This window comes from Nerophis ophidion, linkage group LG01, assembly GCF_033978795.1.
Source record: "Nerophis ophidion isolate RoL-2023_Sa linkage group LG01, RoL_Noph_v1.0, whole genome shotgun sequence".
Taxonomy (NCBI): Eukaryota; Metazoa; Chordata; class Actinopteri; order Syngnathiformes; family Syngnathidae; genus Nerophis; species Nerophis ophidion.
This window is the reverse complement of record NC_084611.1, coordinates 59,010,727-59,024,612: the sequence shown is the minus strand read 5'-3', so window position 1 is coordinate 59,024,612 and position 13,886 is coordinate 59,010,727. Positions and strand designations below refer to the sequence as shown.

At 41.7% G+C, this 13,886-nt stretch overlaps 1 protein-coding gene across 2 annotated transcripts in view; it reads left to right on the top strand.

Moving 5' to 3' along the window:
- The window catches only part of zmp:0000001082 (integrin alpha-D), a 94,250-nt gene that overhangs the window by 24,499 nt on the left and 55,865 nt on the right, over positions 1-13,886 (top strand). For both annotated transcript variants that reach the window (XM_061908310.1, XM_061908319.1), the window contains exons 10-12: positions 9,734-9,851; positions 9,960-10,102; positions 13,729-13,875. In XM_061908310.1, the coding sequence (XP_061764294.1) occupies positions 9,734-9,851; positions 9,960-10,102; positions 13,729-13,875 (408 nt within the window). The remainder of the gene's footprint in view (positions 1-9,733; positions 9,852-9,959; positions 10,103-13,728; positions 13,876-13,886) is intronic.

The window sequence follows — 13,886 nt, the reverse complement described above, 5'->3', positions numbered from 1 at the left end:
ATATGTCCTCCCTTTATGTTTACGCCTGTCCGTGACACAGCGACAGACCACCATTAGATTATACTCTTTCTAACTCCTGTTCATATAATTTTTTATTTGCTGTTATTAACTGCTTACTCGCGCTTAACATGCACTCTTGTCTGATTCTGCTTACTCCAACTTGATGTGTAACATGTTTAGCTTTGTCATCCAGTGATAAACTTACTTGTAAAAAAATGCAATTTATTTGCCTCAAAAGAAAATTATTGACATACTTTACAATCAAGCAAAACGCAACAAACACAGCAAAATATTAACGTGAAGGGTAAAAAAAACACCTTACAAAATGTTATATATCACTAAGCTTTAGAACTTTGTTGTAAAAAATATCATTCCGCGTCTGTCCCTGACACCCGCATTTCAGGCTGGCTTCTGTGGAAATGCTCTCCACCCACACTACTTGGTGCCTCGTCTGAGCTGCTGTGACTTAGATTACCATTGTAACTAATTAGATTACCATAATAACTAGTATATCATGCAAAAGCACAGATTCCAACCATTGAAATACATTGTATAGTTCAAGACTTGCGGTCATTTGAAAACATCACTGCACATTATAATGGCAGCTACACTTTCCATCTTAAAGATCGGAAAAAAAATTTGGGGAAAAGTGTGTCAGACTCTATGGGCTTCTGTCAGTACTACTACATTACTTGTAATATATTACTTTGACAATATCACTACTTCTACATTACTTACAATATTTTACTTGTACAATGTCACTACTACTACATTAATTACAAGCTATTACTTTTACGATATCACTACTATTAAATTACAATATGTTACTTGTATGATAACACTACTACTATTGGTACATTACTTACTATTGTACTATTTACCCCCTTTCCATATGAGTTGGGAAATTGTGTTAGATGTAAATATAAACGGAATACAATGATTTGCAAATCATTTTCAACTCATATTCAGTTGAAAATGCTACAAAGACAACATATTTGATGTTCAAACTGATAAACTTTTTTTTTTTTTCAAATAATCATTAATTTTAGAATTTGATGCCAGCAACACGTGACAAAGAAGTTGGGAAAGGTGGCAATAAATACTGATAAAGTTGAGTAATGCTCATCAATCACTTATTTGGAACATCCCACAGGTGTGCAGGTTAATTGGGAACAGGTGGGTGCCATGATTGGGTATAAAAAACAGCTTCCCAAAAAATGCTCAGTCTTTTGCGAGAAAGGATGGTGCGAGGTACACCCCTTTGTCCACAACTGCGTGAGCAAATAGTCAAACAGTTTAAGAACAACGTTTGTCAAAGTGCAATTGCAAGAAATTTAGGGATTTCAACATCTATGATCCATAATATCATCAAAAGATTCAGAGAATCTGGAGAAATCACTCCATGTAAGCGGCATGGCCGGAAACCAACATTGAATGACCGTGACCTTCCATCCCACAGACGGCACTGTATCAAAAACCGACATCAATCTCTAAAGAATATCACCACATGGGCTCAGGAACACTTCAGAAAACCACTGTCACTAAATACAATTGGTCGCTACATCTGTTAGTGCAAGTTAAAGCTCTACTATGCAAAGCGAAAGCAATTTATCAACAACATCCAGAAACGCTTCCGGCTTCTCTGGGCCCGAGATCATCTAAGATGGACTGATGCAAAGTGGAAAAGTGTTCTGTGGTCTGACGAGTCCACTTTTCAAATTGTTTTTGGAAATATTCGGCATCGTGTCATCCAAAGGGGAAGCGAACCATCCAGACTGTTATCGACGCAAAGTTCAAAAGCCAGCATCTGTGATGGTATGGGGGTGCATTAGTGCCCAATGTATGGGTAACTTACACATCTGTGAAGGCACTATTAATGTTGAAAGGTACATACAGGTTTTGGAACAACATACAGTATGCTGCCATCTATGCGCCGTCTTTTTCATGGACGACCCTGCTTATTTCAGCAAGACAATGCTAAGCCACGTTCAGCACGTGTTACAACAGCGTGGTTTCGTAAAAAAAGAGTGCGGGTACTTTCCTGACCCGCCTGCAGTCCAGACCTGTCTCCCATTGAAAATGTGTGGCGCATTCTGAAGCGTAAAATACGACAGCGGAGACCCTGGACTGTTGAATGACTGAAGCTCTACATAAAACAAGAATGGGAAAGAATTCCACTTTCAAAGCTTCAACAATTAGTTTCCTCAGTTCCCAAATGTTTATTAATTGTTGTTAAAAGAAAAGGTAATGTAACACAGTGGTGAACATGCCCTTTCTCAACTACTTTGGCACATGTTGCAGCCATGAAGTTCTAAGTTAATTATTTTTTGCAAAAAAAAAAAAAAAAATTAAATTTATGAGTTTGAACTTCAAATATCTTGTCTTTGTAGTGCATTCAATTGAATATGGGTTGAAAAGGATTTGCAAATCATTGTATTCCGTTTATATTTATATCTAACACAATTTCCCAACTCATATGGAAACTGGGTTTGTATAATCTCACTACTACTCAATTACTTACAATACATTACTTGTACAATATCACTACTACTATTGGTACTCTACTTGCTATTGTTCTTTTTGTGCAATATCACTCCTACTCAATTACTTACATTATAGTACTTGTACAATATCACTACTACTAATACCGGTACATTACTTACAATATACTATTTTTACAATATCACTACTATTACATTAATTACAAGCTATTACTTTTACGATATCACTACTACTACATTACAATATATTACTTGTACAATATCCCTACTACTACCACCACCGGTACATTACATACAATATACTATTTGTACATTATCACTATAACTCAATTACTTACAATTACTACTTGTACAATATCATTACCACTACAATACTTACAATATACTACTTTTACAATGTCACTACTACTACATTAATTACAAGCTATTACTTTTATGATATCACTACCACTACATTACAATATATTACTTGTACAATATCACTACCACTACCACCGGTAAGTTTCCTGTTGGCATCCTGGACTTCATTTTCGGTGGGAGGATCACCCAAATGCTCCATAATGAGTCGCTGAGGAATCTCACTGATGGTTTCCATCTCCACTGTGGAGTTCCGATTCAGGAGCTCTTGGAAGTGTTCACGCCATCTGGAACTGATACCTAGATCGTCCTTGAGCAGGGTTTATCCATCTTTAGAGCGGAGGGGTTTAGGCCTCCATAGCTGGTCCCATAAACAGCCTTTGTAGCATTGGTGTCCCCAGAGTCAGCAAGCTTCTGGATTTCCAGAGCCTTCTCCATCCACCATCGGTTTTTCATCTCTCTCACTCTGCTCTGAACAAGTGCCTTTTCCTTGGCGTGGGACGGCATTTTGTCCCTGCAGTTGATGTCACTCTGCCATGAACAAAAAGCTTTCCTTTTGGCATCAATCAACTGTTGTATTTCGATGTCGTTTTCATCTAACCAGTCCTGGTGTTTCCTAGTTCTGTAGCCATTGGTAACCTTGCTGGTTTCAAGTAGTGTGGTCTTAAGAGCCTTCCAGTGTTCTTCCACATCCTCAGGATAATCTTTCAGAAGTCTCACAGACTGGGTGTTTTGTAGATGTTGCACCCTATCTTTGTCTCCAAGGCTATCGATGTTAAATTTAGGGCAGAGCAGTCTCCTTTGTGTCCTCCTCTTCTGCCGCAGCTCGATGTTCATTGTGGAGCGGATGAGGCGATGGTCTGTCCAGCAGTCGTCTGTGCAAATCCTGGCCCTGGTGATGTTGCGATCTCTGGCCCTCTTTGATCTGGGATGCATCCAGGACGTTTTCAACCGGTTTCTCTGGCGAAAAACGGTGTTTGTTATCAGAAAATCATGTTCAGCACATGTTGACAGAAGAAGGACTCCGTTGGAGTTGGCATTCCCAACACCTTCTTTACCAAGAGTGCCTTTCCAGAGCTTGTAATCCTTGCCAACCCTGGCATTGAAGTCTCCGAGTAGGAGGATCTTATCTTTTTTCGGGATATCCAATAGAACCTAGTCTAAGGTTGCATAGAAGGTCTCCTTGTCTTCATCATGTGAGTCCAAAGTTGGTGCATAGGCAGTCAGATGGCCGTTGCCATCTGATTGTTTGAGAGCCTCAGGCGTAGGGTCATGAGTCGCTCATTGATGCCTATTGGAGATTCAGAGAGTGAGTAGATGAGCCGGTTTCTGATGGCAAATCCCACTCTGTGGATTTTGGGTTCATCAGCTGTTTTTCCCTTCCAGAAGAAAGTGTATCCTCCTTTCTTCTCCTTTAGTTGTCCTTCCTCAGCCAAGCGGGTTTCAGACAGAGCAGCAATGTGGATCTTGCACCTTTTCAGCTGCCTGGCAACGATCGCTGATCTTCTTTCTGGAAGATTGCTGGAGGCACTGTCTATAAGTCTTCTCACATTCCAAGCTCCAAAGTTCATTATTTTTGTTTTTGTTTTTCGACCGCTATGAGGTGAACCCTCCGGACGCGGTATTCCAGTCAGGTTGTAGGAGGCAGGCTATTTTTAGGGCACCCTTTCTAGCCCCTTCTCGAGTAGGGTGAGCAGAGTAGATCCTAAATAGGGCTGCTCAGACGTGGGTGCTGCTGCCGAAATGCTCTCTCTGCCTCAGTCCGAGAGCAAGGCGACTGAATCAGGCAGCTACCGCCTATGTGCCAGTACGTGGCTAGAAGCTCCCAGACTTCACTGTCCTGCTCCCGTCACCATTTCCTGGTCGCCATAGGACTTATAGGGGGGTTTTGTAATGATGGGTCCTTCGGGAGAACGCCTGTGCGGGGAATCTTTTATAGTGGGGAAACTGGTGCACAAACAGTCACCACACTGTCCTTGGCAAAGAGAAGGCCAGGGTCCAATGGCATGGAGACCAAGACAATTGGAGGTCCATGTTGGCTGCAGCCTTCTCCCGCCTTTGTGACCGTTGTGGAGGTACTCTACATCCTTCATCCGCTCACTCCGCCGTTGAGGTCTTTTTGACGAGGGGGAAGCGTAGTTTCCAACGTCACTTGCTTTTCTCCCAGGGTGTGTTCCCATAGCCTTTTGTCTTCCCAGACTAACCCACAAGGCAGCGGGGCAGTGGTTGGGTGATACCAGGGCGTGTCCACAATGTGGGACTGCGCATCACACCTCTGGGGACCACTGCAGCTCCGACATCCCCTGCCACGTTTGCCTTGGGCCGCAGGGCCCAAGTTACCGTGTGTGGCCACGTGGAGGCCTGACAGGAGTTTTGGTGAAGGAGAGGCTGTGTACTGGCAGGAGAAGACTGACGCACAAGGCTGCTTCTTCGTTCACCACAAGGGCTAGCCAGCGGCAGTGTCTGTAAGCGAGAGGTTAGCAATCAGGTGGGAAGTAGACATGCAACCTTCCCTCTAACTACTGCACTAGATGCATCACAACACCCTGTAGGCTAGGCCCACCCACACACTATCACTACCACTACTTCACTATTTACAATATATTACTTGTACAAAATCTCTACGACTACATTAGTTACATTACATTACTATTACAATATCACTACTACTGCATTACTTACAATATATTATTTGCACAATATCACGACTACATTACTTACCAGTACAATACATTACTTGTACAATATCACTACCACTAAATTTCTTTCAATACAATACTGTATTACTTCCAGAGGTTGTGTATTAACTGTAGTACTCCTCTTCTGCATACAAGGTTTCACTACCTTTTCCACACTTTTTCTAAACTATCTTTACAAATCATTGTGTGATTTTGTTATATTGTATATGCTTAAATGTAGAGATGTCCGATAATGGCTTTGTTGCCGATATCCGATAGTCCGATATTGTCCAACTCTTAATTACCCATTCCGATACTAACCGATACCGATATATACAGTCGTGAAATAAACCCATTATTATTCCTAATTTTGTTTTGATGTTCCATTCGATGCATTAAACAATGTAACAAGGTTTTCCAAAATAAATAAACTATGGAAAAAAATGCCAACATGGCACTGCCATATTTATTATTGAAGTCACAAAGTGCATTATTTTTTTTAACAGCAGGTTGGAATTTGGGAGGTTGATTGATTGATTGATCAAAACTTGAATTAGTAGATTGCACAGTTCAGTACATATTCCGTACAAGTGACCACTAAATGGTAACACCCGAATAAGTTTTTCAACTTGTTTAAGTCGGGGTCCACGTTAATCAATTCATGGTAGGTGGTGAGGTGGGCGAGGTTGGTAGGGGCAGGGTTGAGGTGGTGGTGGTGTGTGTGTGTGGGGGGGGGGGGGGGGTTGTAGGGGGTAGCAGGGGTGTACATTGTAGCGTCCCGGAAGAGTTAGTGCTGCAAGGGGTTCTGGGTATTTGTTCTGTTGTGTTTATGTTGTGTTACGGTGCAGATGTTCTCCCGAAGTGTGTTTGTCATTCTTGTTTAGTGTGGGTTCACAGTGTGGCGCATATTTGTAACAGTGTTGGTAAATGGTAAATCGGTTGTACTTGTATAGCGCTTTTCTACCCGTTTTTAAGGAGTCCAAAGCGCTTTGACAGCATTTCCACATTCACCCATTCACACACTGACGGTGGGAGCTGCCATGCAAGGCGCCCACCAGGACCCATCAGGAGCAAGGGTGAAGTGTCTTGCTCAGGACACAACGGACGTGACTAGGATGGTAGAAGGTGGGGATTGAACCAGTAACCCTCAAATTGCTGGCACAGCCTCTCTACCAACTTCGCCACGCCATCCCCCAGTGTTAAAGTTGTTCGTATGGCCACCCTCAGTGTGATCTGTACGGCTGTCGAAAAAGTATGCCTTGCATTCACTTGTCTGTGTGTGTGAAAAGCCGTAGATATTATGTGATTGTGCCGGCATGCAAAGGCAGTGCCTTTAAGGTTTATTGGTGCTCTGTATTTCTCCCTAGATCCGTGTACCACTCCGTACAGCGGTGATTTAAAAAGTCATAAATTTTACTTTTCTGAAACCTATAACGATAATTCCCAATATTCCATTTTACAGCATTTATCGGCCGATAATATCCGCAGTCCAATATTATCGGACATCTCTACTTATATGGGTAAAAGTACTTTATATCTGAAGGTGAGAATCTTACAAAAAGAAAGAAATATAGTACTGTATAAACATTTACAAGTTAACGATATATGATTATGTTGTACATTGTAAGATGTCGACTTCAAAACAACACATATTGGTCCAAGTGTGACGTTTGCGTGGCATCGTGATGCGGAGTCGTTCTCTCAGGGATGCAATCGGGCTCGGACACAGCGTGAAGGTAAGAAACAAATGATTTATTAACAAATAAAACAGACTTTGTCAAAACGAACAGAACTAGCATGGGAGCTAGAAAAAAACAAAAGAGCTAGCAAAACAAAGGAATAGCGCAGAAGCTAGCAAGTACAGAACTGGTAACCAGAATCGGTAATCAAAGTCGTCACTGTTGTGCGAACACAAACTACGAAACCAGAACGAATGAACAAAGAAGGCAGGCTTAAATCAAGACGGTAATCACGAGGTAGGTGCGCGTTAAAAGCAAGAGGCGGGTGAAACTAATGCGTAACTATGGTGACAGAATAAACAAGGAAGTACAACCAGGAACTACAGAAGTCAAACACTAACAGAACATAATACAAAAAGACTCAAAACCTAAACATAACATGATCCGGGCAGCTGATCATAACACCAAGCACACAATACACCACAATCTTATCTAGTGGAGCCTTTACATGGACCACAAGCCCAGGCAAATGGTGTTATTCATTGTGGTGTACTTGGTGTTGCAACACCCAATCACTTTTTCGACATGGATCTTCCTTATTTCATCTGCATCTTTTACATGAAGTTGACTGTGACCCCTGGTGAATGCAGAGATTTTAAGTATAGAACTAATTAGGACAACACTTCCCTTTAGGTCAGCCAACATCGTGGGCCTGATTCACAAGGATCCCAATAGCACACGGTAACCAGTATGTGCAATCTTTATAAAATTGTGTGTACTATTAGTGGGCATTTTGTGTGCCATCTACTAACACTGCTTGTGTAATTGTAAGTGGTGCAGACTGCCTTTTTTAACTGAGGATTTTGTGTGCACAATATGGGGCATCGCCAATATTATTATATATTATGATTACTTTACATTATAATCACTGTATAGTTTTTATAGGATTATTCTTCAGTTTAAGGGCTTGATGTAGACAAAAGCTCTGAGTCTGCATAAAACCAAATTTTCTTTTAAAGTAAATTATTGCACATTGTTCAAATGTGTGGCACCGAGCGACAAGAATATTTGTACACTTTAAAAGTATCAAGTCTCCTTTCACGCGATATTTTCGCAGTTTTATGCATCTTTATGTAAAGAATATTGAAATCGAATCGCAAATATGGAGGGAAAGGCTCGTTTATTACATACAATTGTTTCAGCAAAACAAAATCAATAATACACAATAAACCAAAAAATACTCCTATTCAAATCCTTTGGTTAAAGTTAAAGTACCAATGATTGTCACACATGGCTTCACGGTGGAAGAGGGGTTAGTGCGTCTGCCGCACAATACGAAGGTCCTGCAGTCCTGGGTTCAATCCCAGGCTCGGGATCTTTTTCTGTGTGGAGTTTGCATGTACTCACCGTGAATGCGTGGGTTCCCTCCGGGTACTCCGGCTTCCTCCCACTTCCAAAGACATGCACCTGTGGATAGGTTGATTGGCAACACTAAATTGGCCCTAGTGTGTGAATGTGAGTGTGAATGTTGTCTGTCTATCTGTGTTGGCCCTGCGATGAGGTGGCAACTTGTCCAGAGTGTACACCGCCTTACGCCCGATTGTAGCTGATATAGGCACCAGCGACCCCCTGCGACCCCAACAGGGAGAAGCGGTAGCAAATGGATGATTGTCACACACACACTAGGAGTGGTGAAATTTGTCCTCTGCATTTGACCCATCCCCTTGATCACCCCCTTGGTAGTGAGGGGAGCAGTGGGCAGCAGCGGTGCCGTGCCCGGTAATCATTTATGGTGATTTAACCCCCAATTCCAACCCTTGATGCTGAGTGCCAAGCAGGGAGGTAATGGGTCCCATTTTTCTATAGTCTTTGGTATGACTCGGCCTGGGTTTGAACTCACAACTTACCAATCTTAGGGCGGACACTCTAACCACTAAGCCACTGAGGTAAAGCTGGCACAAGTGGCAAAAAAGACTGCGAAAGTTGAGGAATGCTCATCAAACATTCATTTTGAACATCCCACAGGTGAACAGGCTAATTGGGAACAGGTGGGTGCCATGATTGGGTATAAAAACAGCTTTCATGAAGCGTGAAATACCACAACGGAGACCCCCGACTGTTGAATAACTTAAGCTGTATATCAAGCAAGAATGGGAAAGAATTCCAAAAATGTGTCTCTTCAGTTCCCAAATGTTTACCGAGTGTTGTTTTAGGAAAGGCCATGTAACACAGTGGTAAAAAATGTCCCTGTGCCAACTTTTTTGCAATGTGTTGCTGCCATTAAATTCTAAGTTAATGATAATTTGCAAAAAAAAATGTAGTTTCTCGGTTCGAACATTAAATATGTTCTCGTTGCAGTCTATTCAATTGAATATTAGTTGAAAAGGATATGCAAATCATTGTGTTCTGTTTTTATTTACGAATTATACAACGTGCCAACTTCACTGGTTTTGGGTTTGGTATTTTTGTCCATAGCACAAATTATTAGAGTACTGATTCTGATGCTTTTCAATGACAGGACACATTGATTCTCGGTTCCGTGGGGTCAAACAGCTGGCGTGGTGCTTTATACGAGCGCCATGATCTAACAGAGACACGGATTACAGATTCACACATGCAGATGGACTCTTATATGGGTATATTTTTCAAATATTTTACAAACATTGCCATTGCTATTTTTTTTTAACTCACTGAGATTGGACCTTTTAATGTGTGGTACTTATGTGAATAATTCTTTGTTTCAGGATACTCTGTTTCTGTGGGCCAGATAAACAATGCTCCTCTATATTTCACTGGCGCTCCAAGGTTTCAGCACACAGGACAAGTACTACTCTTTAGACGTGACGGGAGCAGCTGGAATGCAAGCCAAAGAATAAATGGCGATCAGGTTGGAAAAGTGCACACTTTAGTTGTAACATGCGTTGATGAGTCACAAATTGAATGTTTAGGTTTGATATACAAACCCCGTTTCCATATGAGTTGGGAAATTGTGTTAGATGTAAATATGAACGAAATACAATCATTTGCAAATTCTTTTTAACCCATATTCAAATGAATGCACTACAAAGACAACATATATGATGTTCAAACTCCATCCATCCATCCATTTTCTACCGCGTATTCCCTTTGGGGTCGCGGGGGGCACCGGTGCCCATCTCAGCTGCAATCGGGCGGAAGGCGGTGTACACCCTGGACAAGTCGCCACCTCATCACAGGGCCAACACAGATAGACAGACAACATTCACACTCACATTCACACACTAGGGCCAATTTAGTGTTGCCAATCAACCTATCCCCAGGTGCGTGTCTTTGGAAGTGGTAGGAAGCCGGAGTGCCCGGAGGGAACCCACGCATTCACGGGGAGAAAATGCCAACTCCACACAGAAAGATCCCGAGCCCGGGATTGAACCCTGAATACTCAGGCCCTTCGCACGGTGAGGCAGACGCACTAACCCCCTCTTCCACCGTGAAGCCCATGTTCAAACTCAAAAACTTTATTTTTTTTGCAAATAATAATAAACTTAGAATTTCATGGCTGCAACACGTGCCAAAGTAGTTGGGAAAGGGCATGTTCACCACTGTGTTACATCACCTTTTCTTTTAACAAAACTCAATAAACGTTTGGGAACTGAGGAAACTAATTGTTGAAGCTTTGAAAGTGGAATTCTTTCCCATTCTTGTTTTATGTAGAGCTTCAGTCGTTCAACAGTCCGGGGTCTCCGTTGTCGTATTTTACGCTTCATATTACGCCACACTTTTTTGATGGGAGACAGGTCTGCACTGCAGGCGGGCCAGGAAAGTATCCGCACTCTTTTACTACGAAGTCAAGCTGTTGTAACACGTGGGTTGGCAATATCTTGCTGAAATAAGCAGGGGCGTCCATGATAACGTTGCTTGGACGACAACATATGATGCTCCGAAGCCTGTATGGACCTTTCAGCATTAATGGTGCCTTCACAGATGTGTAAGTTACCCATGCCTTGGGCATTAATACACCCCATCCCATCACAGATGCTGGCTTTTGAACTTTGCGCCTATAAAAATCCGGATGGTTCTTTTCCTCTTTGTTCTGGAGGACACCACGTCCTCTGTTTCCAAATATAATTTGAAATGTGGACTTGTCAAACCACAGAACACTTTTCCACTTTGCATCAGTCCATTTTAGATGAGCTCGGGCCCAGCGAAGCCGGCGGCGTTTCAGGGTGTTGTTGATAAATGGATTTGGCTTTGCATAGTAGAGTTGTAACTTGCACTTACAGATCTAGCGACCAACTGTAGTTACTGAAAGTGGTTTTATGAAGTGTTCCTGAGCCCATGTGGTGATATCCTTTACACACTGATGTCGGTTTTTGATGCAGTATTGCCTGAGGGATCAAAGGTCTGTAATATCATATAACTTACATGCAGTGATTTCTTCAGATTCTCTGAACCTTTTGATGATTTTACGGACCGTAGATGGTAAAATCCCTAAATTCCTGGCAATAGCTCGTTGAGAAATGTTGTTCTAAAACTGTTCTACAATTTGTTTACAAAGTGGTGACACTTGCCCCATACTTGTTTGTGAATTACTTATTTCACAAACTTAATTCACAAACCATGGAAGCTGCTTTTATACCCAATCATCGCACCAAACTGTTCCCACTTAGCCTGCACACCTGTGGGATGTTCCAAATAAGTGTTTGAGGAGCATTCTTCAACTTTATCAGTATTTATTTCCACCTTTCCCAACTTCTTTGTCACGTGTTGCTGGCATCAAATTCTAAAGTTAATGATTATTTGCAAAAAAAAAAAATGTTCATCAGTTTGGACATCAAATATGTTGTCTTTGTAGCATATTCAACTGAAAATGGGTTGAAAATGATTTGCAAATCATTGTATTCCGTTTATATTTACATCTAACACAAATTCCCAACTCATATGGAAACGGGGTTTGTAAAATGATTTTGACTAATTCATTTATCTTGCTTTGGTATTGGCTTAAATTGGATCTTTTTCACACACAGTCAAACTTACTGTATTTCCTTGAATTGCCGCCGGGGCGCTAATGAATTTAAAACCTCTTCTCACTCCTGTTTATACCAAAGGCATGCGGTAAAAGTAAGCATGCGCTAATTATTTTAAAACCTCTTCTCACTCTGGCACTTACCAAAGGCATGCAGTAAAAAAATGAGTGTGATGTAAGCTTGGACCTTAAATCCTACTGAATAGCTCTTAATCTTCTTCCCTTTATGCGATTTCAAATTACCGGTATTGAAATCAGCCTCCTCCATTTTGAAAATGATGACAGGGGAAGTGTTACTCGTGACGTCACGAGTTTGACCAGGCGGTAATACTAAGCATGCGCTAATTATTTTGCGAAGCGAGTTTGACCTGGCAGTAATTCAAGGTAGGCGCATACTATATGCCCTGCAGCAATTCAAGGAAATACGGTAACTGAAATCGAAACTAGCTGTTGCTTGCACATTAGTTGTTTATATTTACATAAAGAGAACTGGCAATGATAGAAGAGTTTTGAAACAATGACAGTTTATTGATAAGCAAGGTTATTACCCCCAAGCTTTTATTTTAAAGTTTTGTGCGATGGGTGATGAGCCAAGAAGACGGCTACGATGAATCGTCGAACAAAAAGCTTTATTTGTTTCAGCGATTCTCTAACTGAAGCTGCAGGTCCAGGAGAAAGAGTGGGCCGAATCTCTTCTGAGGTCCTCTCGGACCACATTGACTAAATACCCCTTTTTGAAGACCCCCACTCTTTGTAACTCTAGCCTTAGAGCCGGTCAGTCAATCTTTCCCTGACATTATTCCTCTGATCAGTTTGAGTCGGATGACCTCTGACCCCTATCCTCTACTCCTATCTGTAGGGGCTCCCTACCAGATGTTGCAAATGTTTTTATTATCTCTCCTAAAATCCAACTGCTGCTGTCCTTTAAGTTCCCCAATGTCCTGGGGGCGAGGGCCACTACTCGCTGGAGCGCTTGTGGTAGAATGTGCACTTTTGACCTTAGTAGACTAATCCTCTAAAGGGTTCTGTGACCAAATACAAACACGTGCTAGCTCACAATCATTATAAATAAATGCTGCATGGTATAATTCACCTCAAAAGCTTACTTTGTTTTTAACAGAAAGCGACCGTGTGCACACTTTAATGCTGTGTTAATAGACGGTAGTTATGTTGTTGTTGCGGTTACACGCTGCTTGGCGATAATGATGAAATTACGCACATGTTGACGTAAACAGACCCCTTGACTCTTTTTGTCTTTTGGCACTTTTTAAAAATAAGAAGACGGTAGACCAGGACTTGATGAGTTGGTCGACGTAGACTGTCAATATAAGCAAGTTATTTTTTATATGTTGAATTAGAATTTGCAGTTTATAGATTGTGATAATACAACATTTCATATTTAGAGAGAAAAAAACTGTTAATTTCCTCACATTATGCACAAGCAGCTTTTATTGACCAACGATGTGACAATATAAACAAAATAACTAAATGTGTGTGCCCGGCCTGTTCAGATTGGTTCCTACTTTGGGGCCGAGCTGTGCACAATAGATGTGGACTCAGATGGTGACAGTGATTTCCTCCTGGTGGGAGCACCGTTGTTTTACCACCCTCAGGAAAGGTCAGAGGGACAGATCTACGTCTACACACTGACTGATGAGGTGGGCCGCTA